Source organism: Protopterus annectens, chromosome 1.part1 (genome assembly GCF_019279795.1).
Source record: "Protopterus annectens isolate FY-2018-M chromosome 1.part1, PAN1.0, whole genome shotgun sequence".
NCBI lineage: Eukaryota > Metazoa > Chordata > Ceratodontiformes > Protopteridae > Protopterus > Protopterus annectens.
In genome coordinates, this window is record NC_056726.1 from 517111298 (window position 1) to 517129762 (window position 18465).

At 35.7% G+C, this 18465-nt stretch overlaps 1 protein-coding gene across 1 annotated transcript in view; it reads left to right on the plus strand.

The window, feature by feature from the left end:
- The window catches only part of LOC122814803 (vacuolar protein 8-like), a 988388-nt gene that overhangs the window by 182972 nt on the left and 786951 nt on the right, over positions 1 to 18465 (plus strand). Inside the window, exons 2-3 of the mRNA XM_044087110.1 lie at positions 4540 to 4652; positions 6785 to 6904. Of these exons, the coding sequence (XP_043943045.1) occupies positions 4540 to 4652; positions 6785 to 6904 (233 nt within the window). The remainder of the gene's footprint in view (positions 1 to 4539; positions 4653 to 6784; positions 6905 to 18465) is intronic.

Below are 18465 nucleotides of genomic sequence, written 5' to 3' on the forward strand. Positions count from 1 at the left end.
CTACAGTAGGATGCCCCGGTGGTGAATTTGGCGATTTTGTTGTAGCAGGTCTCTAGCTTGTTTAGATCGCATTGCCTTAGGTTGGTATATATATTGGAGAGGCATAAAGTAGGGTGGAGATAAGGTGGGAATTTGCTATTGAAATCTTTGCTGCTTTGGTGAGAAGTTGCTTATTTCTGTATAACGCCACTAGTTTTTTGTGGACTTTTTTATGGTCATGGATATGTGAATGTCAAATTTTAGTTTATTGTCTATTTTCACTCCTAGCAATTTGGTGTGTTCAGTTGGGTATATAGTGGTGTTGTCTTTCGCTGTGATGTTAAAATGAGAGTTGTTTTGAGTATGTTTGGTGGGTTGGAAGATGAGTAGTTTAGTTTTGTTTTGGTTGAGTATTAATTGGGCATTGGATAACCAGGTTTCAACAGAAGAAAAGGCTTCCTGTGTGACTTTTTGCAGTTTGGGTAGGGACTGGGCTGAGCAGATGATGGTTGAGTCATCTGCGTATTGTATGAGTGTGCCATGTTTGGTGGCAGAGGCTAGATTACTGGTGGAAACAGAGGAGAGTAGGGGTCCAAGGATGGATCCTTGGGGAACCCCTATGGAGAGAGGTAGTTGGGGAGATATGTCATTCTGCCATACAACGGATTGCTGGCAGTCAGACAGGTAACTCTGAAACCAGTTGGTGACTGATTGTGAGAAAGATAGGTTATTGAGGACAGAGATAAGTTATTTGTGTGGGACCATGTCAAATGCTTTAGATAGGTCTAGGAAAGTAGCAGAGGAGAGATAGCCATTGTTTTTATGCTGAAGGATAGTGTTAGTAAAGGAGAGTAAGGCAGTAGTGGTGCTATGGTTTGGTCGGAAACCATGCTGAGTATTGGAAAGGAGGTTGTTAGTAAGGAGGTAGTCTGAGACCCTGAGACCTAAGAGTGTATGCATCTCTCTAGTATTAATGTTAATAGATATACCTCTCAGCAGAGCCATTTTAGTTTTTTAACATTTTTAATGTGTTTCATTTTAGTTTGAGTTCTTTTTGTTTCTTATTTATGTTAAATTTCCCTTTGTTATGTACTAGTACAAGTCTTTTATTTATGTGTGGTTTTATTTCGAATAAAAGAAATTAGTTAAATATATCTAAAGTTAAAGCCTTGTGTATAATACAAATAATGAATGTCTTGACTAAGTGTTTTTTACAACTAAAAATTCTTTGCATAACCTTAAATATCAACCCCGCATCCAGCCTGGAGTTATAAACTACTAAGTTAAGTAGCATCAGTCACTCAACTTCACCACTCAATCAATAGCAACAAGGCCTCAACCCCACCCAGTATTTATATTTAGTAGTTACTTCTCTATTAACATTTAACTAACTTTAATTAAACTTATGTGCTAATATCTGACTCATCAACTTATATACATATCCTAAAAATAATAGTTAATGATTAATATGTGAACAAGATTTAAAACTTATTGTCATTACTGTCATATTTATCATCTATGAATCTTTCTTTTTATAGAATAGTTCTTTATATTACATATTTTAACAATTTCACATGTATATTTTTGGCTTACACTAAAACCATGAGGAATCAGTATTCATTTTGACTTCATAACTGATACTAGTTGCATAACTTCAAAGTAATATGCACCACTGACTCTGTTCATAAATAGTTCAGTATCAACAACCTTCCAGCATGAACCGTATACTAATAGCAAATATAAGTTGACAGGGTTTTACAATTCAACAATATTAACAAACACCACATATAAATAGTTGCATTGTTGATTTAGCATTCTCTAATTGTATTCAATCTATTACTCCATATGCATTTTTCTACTTATTGTCTAGTGTCAGACAAGCAATTAAATGTATTTGTTTTTATTAAATCAATAAATAAATATGTTAGTTAGTCATTTTATCTAACTAGCAAAAAATGATGGTTAACTTTGACATCCTTTTCATAATCTTCAACACTGTGCCATTCGCATTTGTGCATAATGTTTATATGTATGCCCTTACATCTGAGTGTTTTTATTAATATCAATATTTATATTGTTACATACTTTAGTCACATCTATCAAATACAATCTATGTATTTGAGTAAAACATGAAAGACACCGATAGTCAAAACCTGTATAACCATCAGCCCTATACTGATATATATATATTTTTTGGTCTCAACTGGTGCATCATCACCTGACAGGAGATATGAGATATTCAAGATGAATGTCTAGCATGAACTAGGAATATTTTCCGTTGAATTCTGTGCCTGATATTACTCATGAGCTAATGTTATATTTATAAGCACTTTGCATCACATAGAAAAATTATTACATTCATTAACTGTATTGTCATATGTACCATATTATGTAAGGAAAACAACAAACATAACAGTTGGGTTACATCAACAATACCACAAAATGATTCCATTCAAAGAATTAGAACCATATTATTAAAGACATTAACAATAACGAATTATTTAGTAAAATGTCAGACGAGATTTCATCTTGTTTAAGATATATAGGTAAATCCGAACAGTATGCCTAAAACACACATTAAGTATTTCATTATCCATGGCTGTAAATCAGTAAGAAATGGAAAGTTCTAATCAGTGTAAGATATATACCATAAAACTTCTTCACTCTTTCTATCACCGTTTAAAAGAGGTGCTCTTCATGCACTAGAAATCAGTTTTACACTGTACTTTAACGTTTTGGATTTATAAATGAAAATCAGCTTATTTCATGTAAAAAAGGAAGCAAAACGATTTTGTTTTAATAATGTAACAATTTTGATTGTTTAGCAAGCTTTAAACTTACTATTTTTATGTAAAGTTCTGTTTTTTCTTCTAATTCTTCTGTTGCCTTTTTCCTTCCTGAATCTGCGTGCCCAGCATCCTCTCATTGTAATTATGTGACGCTGAAGGTCAAAGTTCAGTTTGTTGCAGTAAGCATTAACCTGTGAATCAATGGAGTATGCAGAAGAGTTTCTCAGCACATGACTGTGCTTCTTGAGCCCATGGGGACCCAGAATTGTCTCTTTATACTGTTTAAGCGGGAAAACAGTAAATACAACAAACCGTTGCAGTTTTTAACTGCTTTTCTAATGATATATGCACGAGCCACGTAATAAGCTTTGCAGACATCCTTTACATTAATGGCAAAGCTAAGAATATCCATATCAAGCAGACAGTGTTAGTGCCACCAGAACCAACACACCAAACACAAAAACAGTGTAAATCTCATATATACCATTTTCCCATTGCCACCAACACAAGCACTGTTATCTGAATAAACAAATATATGTATGTATGTATATATATATATATATATATATATATATATATATATATATATATATATAGATAGTTCCACTTTATAATCTCGAAATACTGAAATCTTGAATTTCAGTATCCCAAGACCATAAAGTCGAACGTTCCAAAAACCGCGAAACACAAAATCACGAACATATACACACCATACACCACACAACACATGCATCATCCAACCCACACTACAACAAACCAACAAACAAAACACACACAAACACAAAAACACAAACCAACAAACCTACACTACATATAAACAGGGGGGCATGCCCCCTGCACCCCTTATATGGGGGGGCTGTGCCCCCATACCCCCCTACTTATATATACTAACTCTGAGATCGCGACAAACAGAAAAAGACAGCAAATGCACCACTACACAGTCTACAGTACCCTCGCACACACACATCACAAATATACGAACACCTCCACTTTCAACACTTAAACATTCATGGTTTTACCTGCCTACCCTAACCCACACATAAAACTTCCAAACACACTCACATACACTCAAACACATACCTAAAACCCAACAAAATACCCACTTACCTTACATACCAGCTAAATCCACACACTACACGATACATCCTGCACTTACTACATTCAGCGTCAAATACCGGAACACCATAACCACGAATTCAACATTTTCAGATTTGCGTTTCTGGAGTTTCGGGATTTTAAAAATTCTCCTTTATGGTCTCGAGATACTGAAATTCAAGATTTCAGTATTTCTAGATTATAAAGTGGAACTATAGCTATATGTATTTTAACCATTTTTTTATACTTATAATAATATCAGTACGTTTATAGTAAGTTAGAAGAGGACATATAATGATATACAGTGTTTAGCAATGAGGTCAGTAAAAGAGAGAAGAAAAAGGATATATTTAACGTATAATATAACTAACCTTCAGGTATAAGTTCATTTTCTTGAAAATTCAACTCTGAGATATTGTATATCCATATTGGCTACCTCCTTATATTTTTACTTTGGTTTACATTAAAGCAGTGGTTATAAATTACATTTTACATATGGGAGGTAATTCATCTTTAAGTATAGCCAGTGAACTGTGTATGTTATTTGTTTTTCAGTCTCTTTTGTTTATCAACAGTTTTCCAAGATGTATCTGATGCCGTTCTTTTCAGAGAAGGACTTACCCATTCCATTTCATCTGTTTTGTCTAAAATTTTATGTTTTTTGATGTATGCCAAGGCAAGAGTCTAAGTCTTCATATACTTTAAGTCCTTCTGGTAAAAATATATTTAGTTTAGGAGGAAACTGGAGATTAGTAAAAGAGCTAAAGAAAGCTCAAATTAAAACTCAAGGTAGAAATATTTTCCTTTTAGCTATGACCATTGAGGAATAGTCATTATGAAATCTGATGACAGCTTCATTAACTTTAATTGGAGCTTTTGTCCATGCAGTTTTTAGTACCATCTCTTTATCATCTGTCGAAAGAAATCTGACAACTGATTTAGGTGATTTTATTTACATTAGATGAGAATAGAGACCTATGGGCTCTTTCTGTGCCGAAAAATAAGGCTTCTGACAAGTCTAGTATTTTAGGTAATCAAGAAGATAAAAAGCTTACCATATTGTTGCCTTTAATGTTTTCAGGCAGTCCAAAGATTCTCAAATTATTCCTTTGAGCCCTGTTCTCTAGGTCATCAAGTTTATTTTGCAGTAAAGTATTTTGTTTAAGAAGGAATTCAGTGTTGTTTTCTTCTTCCTGAATTCTTTTGTCCATGTCATTTAATGATTCCTCTATTCCATTTATTTGTACTTTTTGTTGTTGTAGGTCTTCGTGTAATAAGCCCATTTGCTTAGAGCATTTTTCTTTGAAGTTGTCAGTGTTAGTCTATTTTGTCTATTTTGGTTGTCAAGTCCTGCATATTTGATATAAGTGTTTGCATTTCCTTCCTGAACAAGGTATCTTGATTGTTGCCTTTTGAGAAACTCATTCTGTAGCTTTTTGATGAGTTGAAATATTCCCAGGAGAGTTTTGACAGGAAGATTTGTCTAAATTTTTTTTTATATTATCCTAGATTTAGGTATCCAAAAACTATTTATGTAAAAATAAATTTTCTAGGATAACTTAAAAATTATATTTCCTGTCATAAAAAGTTAAACTAGGTGGAGCTGAAGAAATCAGCTGCTGTTTGGTGCTCATCTTGGCCACGCCTCCATTAATACATTTTAACTCTGTTAGTGATATGATTTTCTGGGTAGTGTGGATACTTTGTTCGCCAAAGGACCTCAACATGCACTGTATATTTTTGGTTAACTTGCCAATGCACTTATTTAGTCAATACTTTGCTTGCCTTTGTAGTCCAACCACGGCATCCATTTATTTATATATTTATGATGGGACTTACCCTGTATAGTCTTGTCATCTATGCATGCTACCTCATCTAGTAATCTTACAACATCCTGGCATGTGGGTTCACTGTTGGATTTTCATCTTCTTGTGGTGATTTTTTAGCTAGTATTGCATTCAAGGTCAAGAATGCATTATTGTCTTCAGGAATCTCCATGGACCAGTCATGGTAATCCCACCAAATAATTCATTAAGCGTGTTTTGCAATCTCTGCTTAAAAGATCCTAGATTAGAACATTCACAGTTACCCCTTTCCTCTTCCCAACATCTCCACCATAAACTTGTGGAAACATTTTCTTTAACTTTTTTGATGTGTAAAAACATTTGTGGAGACATTTCCATGCAAAAATTCTAAATTTTCTAGTGTGATAGAAAATTTTGGAATCAGACAAATCCCTTCTCACCTTTCCCATACTAAATTTAATTCTAATTTATTTTCCCACTCTTTCTTTATTGTTTCCCTGAAGTTAACAGTAACTTTTCCTGAAGTAATTTATAGCCTCTGCTTATTCTCTTCACACTAGCAAAATTTGTTCTGGGTTCAGTTTTGCATATTAGCTAATGTCTAAATTATTCTTTCTGTTTTGCTGTTATTTGTGTTAACTCTGTTGGCAGACCAAGAAACATCATTTAGTCATTTGCTTGAAGGATATATTTTACCCTTGCTTTTTCCCAGGAAATTCTATTTCCCATCGTCAATTTTTTCTATAACCTTAATTCTTTATTTATGTTATTTCATGAAAAGTGCTGTATTATTGTTCCCCCTTCACTTCAATCTACTCCTATGAAAGGATCTCTTGCTACCTTCCTCAGTCTCCTTCTTATTGCTAGGTCAAGTATTCTTCACAGGTAAGTTTTAGTATTGTTACTTTTCAACCTTAATGCCTAAAAAGTAATCCTGTCACACTGATTCAGCAACATTGTCTTAAAGTAGTTTCTTCCCTACAGACCCAGTAATTGTTTTGGATTAAAGAAAGCCATTTTAGTGGCGGATAGCTGCTGAGAAATTATTGGTTATATAACAAATTAATTCTGTCGAGTATAATTATTTATTATGTTGTCTTGTGATTCATTTTGCAGATTCCAACAGGCCTATGCTTGCCCAAGAGTCTGCTGAGAACCTGAGGACTTTGGCTTTCTCTGAAAACCCAAGCTTACAACAATCAGCTGCTCTTTATTATCTGCACCTTAGCCAGAAATGTAAGTACATTTTGATTTTAAAGTAAAAACATTAAAGCAACAGTGCAGTGCTATCACTTAGAATGTAAAACGAGACAGACTCAGTGTTGTTGTACCTGGATGATGGCCCACATATTTATTTTGGCCATTGCTCACCTTATTTCTGTGTTGACCCACAGTATTTTAATTCTAATTAGCAACTGTTTTGTTTAAATTCAGGGCACTATGATGGAACAACTTTTGATCCATTAAATGCATACTTGACAGTAGACCTGTTTAAAACGTATTGTAAATTTGTAGTATAATGTCATAGTTTGCATATTTTAATGGCAATCATATTACTGACTTGCTTTTTATTTGTGTAATTGCCACAGCTTTGTGGGTCACTTAGTTAACAGTAAGTTCATAGGTGGTGATATCAAGCTTTGTGGCAGAAACTGTAATACTCTACTGCAAATTTGTAATGAGTTTCAAAGAAGCTTACTGTCATTTGATGTAGTCAATGCTGTGTTTTTAATTGTGGGGGGGTTATTTGAGATAAATCTTATCAATGTACTTGGTAGGGCCAAGGACATAAAGATGTGGTCAGTTTTCGAACTTTAAGCAGAATGGACACTGGAACTAGGAGAGCCATCAGTGAAACATTTTCTTCTTGCTTGGTCACTTGTTCTCTAATTATTTTATTTTTAAAGAACTGGGTAGTTAGGCAAGCTTGAAGATCTAGGTGGTTGATGGCTGTATCCTGAAATACAAAACTTGAAGAAAAAATGCCAGGGTCTGCTTTATCACTTAAAAAAGATGTGATTTCCTTTTTGTAGAAAATGGTATGGGTTTCTTGAGCATCACTAATTACAGTTAAGGTTTTGACAAAACAAATGAAGGCTTTGAAAGAGAAAATTTTGCCTGTTTCTACAGTGGGCTATTTTGGTCGTACTTTCTTTTTTGCATTAATTTTTTAAGTTTTGTTATGGTTTTTGTGGGGCAGGATAGTGGCATATCATTGCTTCCTCTAAGCATGAAGTTCAGTTCTGTACTGGAGTGCCTTTTCTGTGGTATCTGCTTGTTTTCCCGGTGTCTGTGTGGGTTACTCTGGTGTTGTGCTTCCTTCCAGGGTTTGATCCCTTCAACCTCATTTTGCCTGTTGCGTGACTCTGAGCAAGTCACGTAATCAAACAGTACCCTGGTTCAGTTAAGAGTCTGGCATAGGCTCTTCAGTAGTCCTCTTGACTGCTTTCCTAATAACTAGATGATTGAAAGTCTCCTAAACTGCCCGTGTGTGTGTGTATATGTATATGTATATGTGTTTGTGTTTGTTTGTGTGTTTTTGAGTAGTCAGTCAGTGAGTGTGTACATTCTGTAACAGTCCAGAGCTCTGCCCAGAACAAGCTTCATTGCCTTGCACCCAATGGCTGCCGGGATAGGCTCTGGCATTCCCACAACCCCATAAAGAGAGTTATCAGCATATGTATGGATGGATGAATGCTTTCTGTGTTATTTCTGTCTTCTCTTAGTTTGTAGTTACTTCCAGTTTGTTCTTTTTATCCATATTTTTTGATGTAGTGGCTGAGTGATCCAGCTGATGAGACCACTGTGAAGCCCTCTTCTTCTTCTTCTCAGATATAAATAATAGGTGCCTTAAAGGAGGGAACAGTGACTGAGTAGTGAGTGAAGAGTGGCACAAGGGTTAGGATCTATAAAGTGAAAGATTATTTTTTTCTTTGAGAAGCCGTATAGCAGTAATATGCTTGTGGACTGGATGATCTCTTAGAGATGTCAAAATACTGAGATTTACATCTGTAGTCACTGGTGGTGAAAAGGAGGGCATAGTATTCACTAAGAAATGATGCGTCACCTTTAATAGTGACCTCTTTGATGGCTCATTTGTGAATATGCAATATGTTTAGAGAATTATGCTTGGTATATTTTCTTAGGTTTAGTGCACTCATTAACTGGCACAGTCAGACTGGTGACATATTGTTTAATATGAACGGGAGCTGTAGACATGTGATATTAAAGTCACATAAGAAAACCTGCTCATGGTTTTCAGTATAGGAGAACATGCATACAAGCCTGTTTAACAAGAAGGAAGTAGCAGATGAAATGGAATGTAGATATAAGGAGATATTTTTCTATACTGTCGAATTGGATACCCGCACAATAACCCAGTTTTGATCATTATCGGAAGCAGTTGTATTTGAAGTGGCTGTTGTTGGGCTTTACATTTTTTTGTGTAGAAGGAAACACTCTCCTCTCTCTCTCTCTCTCTCTCTCTCTGTCCCTCTTTGTCTTTTCACAGGTCTGTTACTCTGACAGCAGTGATATTTATTACTAAATGAGAGTTAGCGTTATGGGGCACAGATAATGGTACATGAGCACTACTTCATGATGTTCCATTTTATTGTTTTTTTTCTACCTGATTTTGCAGAGAACAAGAGAGTATGTGGAGATGAGACCCACTGTTTATCATTCTGCAGATAACACTTTGGGGTGTAGCGAAGGTCAGAATACGGAGTTGTTAGCCTGCATTTACTTTTGTGTCTCTAGAATGGGAAGTAGATGGGTGTCTAGTATAATTAAAAAGCTTTTAATTCTGACTGTATTATATGAGAAGTTGCCATCAGAGTTTGTTTATACTGTCAGGGAATATGCCTCACTATGATGCAATAGATTTTGTTTTTGATTAAGAGTTAGAGCAGAGTCAACTATTTAAATTGCATCATGTGAAAATGCTGACTCGTGTTGGATGTCAGTCTTTCCATGGGCAAGATATTTAGGTAGTCATTTACACAGTAAGCTTTAGTAGTGACACTTTGGATGTTTTCCTGAGTACTGGGCTTGACAAAACTGTTTGCAGGAGAGAGTATAAAAGTTTAATAATGACTAGATGTATCCCCTTGATGAAAATAGGTATGAATACAAAAATTAATACAGTCTATTCTCTCCAGCTTCTGTAGTAGAGCAGAAAATCACAGGTTTTCCCTATGTACTCTGTCCTTTAATTGTATTAATTTTTGAAACATCTCTTCTTGAGCAGTCTCATATTCAGCCAGCCTTTTCTTCATTTGACCTCTGATTTTTGCAGTTTTATCACCTCATCTGAATAACTGTTTAACGCTTCTTCCATTTTTTCCCAGCCTTAGTTATTTGAATTAATATACTCCATCGGTTTTATTTTAATCAGGTCTGTGTGCAGTTGTCTTATATTTTTTTGTAAGTTACTGAAAGTCATGTCTGGAGCTTGCACTGCTTTTTTTTTTGAACAGCCGCAGTGCTCTTCCCAGTCAGTATTATTTCCTCACCTTTTGTAGCTGATTTTTTTTCAGGTCCTCTGTGTTTCTTTTGTCCTGTTATCCAGGCAGTACAATTACTAGCCAGTTACTTAAATTTACCCAGAAATATAAGTCCACTGGTTTCTCTGCTGAGTTTCTGTTTTCACACTGGGAGAGCTAGAATCAAGCTATTACTCGTTGTGCAGTCATCTTTGATATTCTGTGTGACCTCAGTTTAATTTCTCACCAAAAGCAGAGCACCCCAAGAGTGTAGCAGTCCCTTTAAGCTACACTACAGTAGTAGCAATGAAAAGTAAATCCAAGCATGTGATGTATGAATGTTAACACATAGCCTTATCATCTTCTCTGCATTAAAGACAAGTTTGTGTCCTTTGGAGCCACTAGCATTATTTTTAACTCTGCGTCTAGGAAAGCTGTTGGAGCAGGATGTAGTCTAAGAATGGTACAGTGAATAGGATAGGAGTGTTGAAATACTCAAGAAGCTAGTTACAGTTGCTTCAGCTTAAAATACTATGGTTGGAATTAGTTGTGCTGCAAATAGATACCAGTCAGAATGGCCTAGAAGTTATGATCTTTCAGGAGAGTATTCATGTCATCTGTTGGTCAAGTGCATTTACAGATCTACAAAAGGTATGCTCAAATAGAAAAGAAGCTGTTAGCAATGTATATCAGGAAAAATTCCATAAATATGGGCCTGACCACAGACCCTTGTAAAACATATTCTAAAGGTCTTTTTAGAGAGCACCACCAGATTGTTGAGCTTATTACTTAATCTATAGAAGTATGATCAGAAAGTGAAGTACTGAGGTTAAGGAACTACAGGTAGCAGATACATTGAATAGAGAAAACTCATCTCTCCTGCAGTTCACATGTAGTCCACCAAGCCCACAGTTCATTCTACCTTTTAAGAGTTTTAACTCACACTACATGGCTTTGCCATCATGATGCTAAGAACTGTGAGGTATTGTATTGTTAGTAGTCCCAAAATTAAGAGCTCACTTGTGTGTAGTTCACAGTACTAACGCGACAGGAATTAACTATGACTGTGAACTATACTATCCACAACTCCCCTATGTTACTGCTACCACCATGTACTTGGTCAGAAAGCAGCAGAAGTAGGAGGAATATGCTGACTTGGCAGCACCATTAGGATGAGTGCTGTAAAGCTGAACAGCCTGCAGTAGACATCTGGTCCTTTTGCAGGTATTTTTTTCTGTCAGTCACAAAGACATTATATGTGAAAATTAATAGCAGTGTACACCGCCCACAGCATCATTCCAGTCTTTTTTTTTTAATTTATTACATAGGTCATGGTGGTGGTGACTGTGGGGTTGTAGCAGCAGTTTGGAACACATTACTTTGGTTATTTATTTTTTTGCACTTCTTATTTCAATTTCTTCACAATGTGAGAGATGCACAGAAGGTGGTTATCCTTTTTGGGTGGTAGAAAGGCAGGCTGTGTGTTACAGCACTGAGCACTTATAGTTGAAAGATTATTAATATGGCTTGTCAGTGAGAAAGTACATGTCTGTGAGCAGCAAGATGAAATGAATTATTGTGGATATCTTTTTTTTATTTTCCTCACAATACCTCAGAAATATACATAAGGTAGCTGTCTTTTGGTGGCATAGATGAGGAGGAATGCTGTTTGTGGAGGCAAAGGGTAGTTACATGATTACTGCTGAATGACATTAATTTGGGTTGTCAGGGCAGTGTGTGTGTCTTACAGCAACATGTTGAAATGCATTTCTCTAGCTATTATATCTTTTATTTTCTAACAAGACACCAAAAGGGTACAAAATGTGTCTGCCTTGTGTGTGTGTGTGTGTGTGTGTGTGTGTGGGGGGGGGTGCTGTATGTGCAACCAAAGGGCAGTTACATGATAACTGGGGTTAGAGTATGTTTTTGGAAATAACAGGCTGAAGTACTTTACTGCAGCTATAATGTCTGTGATTTTTTTCTCATTCAAAAGTAGATTACCTTCTCAGAACCAGAATGTTCTTCAGGAACAATATCTATTTAAAATGAGTCAGTGTTTTGTATTTTTAGAAGCAAAGTGAAGAGGCAACCCACATTTTAGATTTGTTAAAATTTCAAGATCTCCATAATACACGTCTTCAGAGTCAGTTTGCAACAAACTTGTACATTTTCATTTTTTCTCATGGGGAAAGATTATATAATTCAGAAAGTCACAATTATATTTTGCTATTATAACATAAGAACTAAACCCACTATTTCTTTGTCCATAAAAGTGATGTTTTCCAACATTTAAAATTTCATTACAGAAAAAAAGAGAGAGCATTACTGAGAATTTCAGCTTGGCACCCAGAAATCAACATACAGCTGATGCATCACCTCTGCAACCTCATTTTGCCTGTTGCGTGACTCTGAGCAAGTCACGTAATCAAACAGTACCCTGGTTCAGTTAGGAGTCTGGCATAGGCTCCTCAGTAGTCCTCTTGACTGCTTTCCTAATAACTAGATGATTGAAAGTCTCCTAAACTGCCTGTGTGTGTGTGTATATGTATATGTATATGTGTTTGTGTTTGTTTGTGTGTTTTTGAGTAGTCAGTCAGTGAGTGTGTACATTCTGTAACAGGCCAGAGCTCTGCCCAGAACAAGCTTCATTGCCTTGCACCCAATGGCTGCCGGGATAGGCTCTGGCATTCCCACAACCCCATAAAGAGAGTTATCAGCATATGTATGGATGGATAAATGCTTTCTGTGTTATTTCTGTCTTCTCTTAGTTTGTAGTTACTTCCAAGTTGTTCTTTTTATCCATATTTTTTGATGTAGTGGCTGAGTGATCCAGCTGATGAGACCACTGTGAAGCCCTCTTCTTCTTCTCAGATATAAATAATAGGTGCCTTAAAGGAGGGAACAGTGACTGAGTAGTGAGTGAAGAGTGGCACAAGGGTTAGGATCTATAAAGTGAAAGATTATTTTTTTCTTTGAGAAGCAGTATAGCAGTAATATGCTTGTGGACTGGATGATCTCTTAGAGATGTCAAAATACTGAGATTTACATCTGTAGTCACTGGTGGTGAAAAGGAGGGCATAGTATTCACTAAGAAATGATGCGTCACCTTTAATAGTGACCTCTGATGGCTCATTTGTGAATATGCAATATGTTTAGAGAATTATGCTTGGTATATTTTCTTAGGTTTAGTGCACTCATTAACTGGCACAGTCAGACTGGTGACATATTGTTTAATATGAACGGGAGCTGTAGACATGTGATATTAAAGTCACATAAGAAAACCTGCTCATGGTTTTCAGTATAGGAGAACATGCATACAAGCCTGTTTAACAAGAAGGAAGTAGCAGATGAAATGGAATGTAGATATAAGGAGATATTTTTCTATACTGTCAAATTGGATACCCGCACAATAACCCAGTTTTGATCATTATCGGAAGCAGTTGTATTTGAAGTGGCTGTTGCTGGGCCTTACATTTTTTTGTGTAGAAGGAAACACTCTCCTCTCTCTCTCTCTCTCTCTGTCCCTCTTTGTCTTTTCACAGGTCTGTTACTCTGACAGTAGTGATATTTATTACTAAATGAGAGTTAGCCTTATGGGGCACAGATAATGGTACATGAGCAGTAATTCATGATGTTCCATTTTATTGTTTTTTTTCTACCTGATTTTGCAGAGAACAAGAGAGTATGTGGAGATGAGACCCACTGTTTATCATTCTGCAGATAACACTTTGGGGTGTAGCGAAGGTCAGAATACGGAGTCGTTAGCCTGCATTTACTTTTGTGTCTCTGGAATGGGAAGTAGATGGGTGTCTAGTATAATTAAAAAGCTTTTAATTCTGACTGTATTATATGAGAAGTTGCCATCAGAGTTTGTTTATACTGTCAGGGAATATGCCTCACTATGATGCAATAGATTTTGTTTTTGATTAAGAGTACTAGAGCAGAGTCAACTATTTAAATTGCATCATGTGAAAATGCTGACTCGTGTTGGATGTCAGTCTTTCCTTGGGCAAGATATTTAGGTAGTCATTTACACTGTAAGCTTTAGTAGTGACACTTTGGATGTTTTCCTGAGTACTGGGCTTGACAAAACTGTTTGCAGAAGAGAGTATAAAAGTTTAATAATGACTAGATGTATCCCCTTGATGAAAATAAGTATGAATACAAGGGAAAGAACTGGAAATGATGTAAGCAGATGGACAGTGAAAAGAGAAAGGAGTGGGTTGAAATCTCTGAGCCAGAGACTGAGAGAGTCGAGACCGGTATTTCACTGAGTTAGGAAAACAAAACAATTCCACTTTAATAAACAAAATTACTTTGTTCACCAACATTGACCTTTTCCATTGTTTCACAATCTAAATTTAATCAGAACTAATAAATTATTTAAAACTACTTTTACAAATTCTTTCCAAATGTCACATGATTAAGTTAAAATGATTAAAACATATATACAACCAAAAATAAATGTGGGTAATAACTTCAGATAACATTTTATGTGACCACAGTCATGCAGGTAATGATTTCAAAATAATATTTTATATTCACATTATTATTTAAACTAGGTTCTCGTTGGGGAGCTAAAAATAGCTGCCAATGCAGTTATTTCCCTTTAAATGTGTTATTTAAATCTCTTTTTCTCAGGTCCCCATTAACATTGTCTACTACAGGGAAGAAAAAAAAAAAGATTTCCACTGTACATTAGTAACATCAACATTTTATAGCACAAATGTGCTCACATATACATTGAGAAAGTTTCCTCATGGTTTTATCCACATAAAAAGTTACTACAGGATAAAGATTTAGCCATAGAAACAAAATTATTACATGTATAATGCATTGCTGTACTAATAGTACAACTTAAATGGGGGGTGGTGGTGGTTGAAAAATGGACTTATGTCAGTAAATCTGCAGTAACTACAAAAAACGCATGGGTATATACCCTTTGTTTTATCGGAATTAGGTGGTAGAACAACACTGCATTTCTTTCTAAGAATAATTTTAGGTTCTGGTGTTTATTATATATAAAAGTTGGAACATTACCAATAGCTTTAATCAAATCATTATCTGTTATAATCTTTCATTTGTGTAACAGTTTAATAATGCCGTGATTGTCAACAGAGATAGGCACAGAAAAACTTGTTTTTATAATTCTTACTACTAGGACCATTATTGGTTGGAAGACCATGCGTTACAATAGGAGGAGACCTATTAGTTATTTTTTTCACCACCCTCAGCTGCAATATTTGTCACCCTTTTTTGTCGTATACTTCATTGACAAACAATTCAATGAGAACATTTATTTCATCATCAGTACATAATCTAGAAGCCCTGATGAATTGCCCATGTATTTATTTATGTTGTATATCATGAACTTAGGATGCAAATGTATGTTAACAAAAATATCCTTATGATCCAAAAAGCTGTGAAACTCAGAATTATGCAAACCAATTGTAAATGTGTCATCCAAAAAGTTGACATTTCAACCCTTTTCTCCATGACAAGCTGTAAAAAACTGATGCTGTTGTTTTTAAGTCCCTCAATTAAAATGTGAATAATTAGTACAGTAATGCATTGTACTATGTAATAACATTAGACCTGTTTATGTGGCTAAATGTTTATCCTGCAGTAATTATTATGTGGGTATTAAATACAAGGAAGATTGCTTAACATATTTACACTATAAAGAAGGAAGCATGTTATTAATTCCCTGTAAAAGCTTAGTATTGCTTGTCCAGTTGTTCGGCAGTGTGTTTTTTGTAGTAGAAAGTGATAATGGGGATCTGAGAAAAGGAAATTTAGGTAACACACCTGAGGTGAAAGAACTGCATGGGCAGCTACTTTTAGCTATTCAAACAGTACCTGTTTAAATGATAGTATGACTACAAGATATTATTTGAAGTCATTGCCTGCATGAATTTGTCATCATGTATATGTTTGAATGATTTTAACTTAGTCATGTGATATTTTAAAAGGATTTTTTGTCTGTGGTGTTCAATGCTTCTGTAGTTCTGATGAAGCTGGTAGAATATGGCTTGTCATGATCTCATAAGTGGTTTTATAGCCTGTTTGAAACATTGAAACATTTAGACATTGAAGTTCTGATTGCATAAAAAAAAGAAAATACTCCAGCTTTCCCTTAATAAAATAGAATATTTTTTTTAGGTTAGCTTTTTTTGTTTTACCTTTCCTAGCTAAAGATTTTTTTTACTGAGTTGCTTACCTCATGTGGGGGTGGTTATGTGTTGTGGGCCCCTCTTATAGTACCAGCATTTGCTTTATGAAAGCAATTACTTAAGAGTACCACTCAGATGCAGCTCATCCAAGAAGCAGTAGCCACTGTATACCCATAGGAGGTGAAAGAAGGATGTATGCAGACAGATTAACAGGCAGAAACTAATGTTGAGAACAGGGAGGTAAGAAAATAGGGTACCGGCACATCTGAGGCATGTAAGTAGACGTAAAAGAGATGGGAGCAGAGCACTCATAGTACTACATGCAGTTAAGTAGCAGCAGTCAGACAGTAAGTGAGGTAAACCTTTGTGTATATTCTACAGAAGTACAAAAGGGAGATAGAATTCCTTACCTCCAGGGAAACTTATAGGCACCACTGTGTGAACAGCATAAAAATCTCCTTTAAGCAGAGTGGTAAATCCACCCACCAAAGTAAACTAAATGAGAACATGTCATTCCACCAAGTACTCTTTCATTGAGTACTGATTGTTAAAATTTGAGTGAAACAACTTTCACCAACCAACAGTGGAGCATACTTTTTTCTCCACTGTTGTGTGACATTGAAGTAGGCATATTAAAGTTTGTGGGGTGTGGGGTGTCCTCCCACATGGGGTTGCAGGGTGCAAGCCTTGCACAAAACTACCTCTGAGGATCGCCAAAAATTTCAGTCATATTTTTTACTCAATTGGCACACAAAAGTGTCAAGTCATTCAACCATTCCTAGAAGGTTATATAACAACTGATACATTTTTTGCCTTATTTACACAATAATTTGTATAACCTGGGGAAATTAGCTTAATTTTGGACTACATTTGGAATACACACAGTCTGTTACAGAGGTCTGTGCTTTATATAAGTGTACAGTTGCAGTGCTGATGCGCTACCTACAGTGATTATTATGTCATGTCTTACAGCCGTAATTCAAGAAGAAATCAGTTGTAATGCAGACTTAATGGAAATCTGACCACATCTTCACTGTTTCTTTATTTATTAAGCCTCTTCACATGACATGATGCCAGAGAGTGGTCAGATATCTACTTCTTCTTCTTTCGGCTTTTCCCTGTTAGGGGTCGCCACAGCGGAACTCCGGTCCGCTAATGACTGGCAGTAGATTTTTACGGTTCCGAGGTGCCAGCCCGATGTCCAACCTTCAATGAAGGCACGCCCATTCACGCATGTCTTTCGAATGCCACTCGATACAGATTTGCAGAAGTGAAGACATATGTTTGTTTTCAGGAGTTTCTTTGTATGTACAAAATTATGATTCTTATTGGAAATATGACTCTCCTGAAATTCTGTTCTTTTGAGACATTTGGCAGAGAACTGGCAGTCCTCACTGCTAGCATGTTAACTGAAAACTCTCAAAGTTTACTGCTGTACATTCCTAGGGACGAAGCCATAAAGATATTTGACTTTTATCTTGAAGGATAGACAGCTCAAACAGTATTTACAAAACATTCAGTAGTTATTGCCAAACCAGAAAGAACTTACCATTTACCAGACTTTTTTACAAAAGCACAGTGTCATACAAAGAGTATAGATCCATCTACTGCTGAGCTGAAAACCAGAGACAAAGACTGTGAATCTGATGAGTCGCATACACTCTTTTAAGAAACAGAATAATTTGTGGTATAATATATGAAGAAACAAAGCACAGTCTTTTAAGAGAAACTGACGTGATATTATCAATATTTTTAGCCAGAACACTATCATTTTGCCATATTGTTTGTGTTAATCGCCACAGGCTCTTTCATATCAACCTCAATTAATATCAGCTCAAGCATATGTGACCTGAGTTTTTTAAACAAGATGCATATTTATTAAATTATCACTTAAAACATAGGCAGTCATGCATTTATAAATGAAAACAAATCATATTGACATATTCTTAGTTGCAAGCAATATACATCACAAACCATATTGACATGGTTTTAGTTGCAAACATACATCACTTATAATCTACCCAATCACTGTCAGTCAAACATTACATAAGTCATTAAAATCTTGCCTTCTTTTAAACCTCATTTATCCCCTGTAGGTATTGTTCCCACAGTTCCCATTTTTTGATGTAATCTGTGCCTA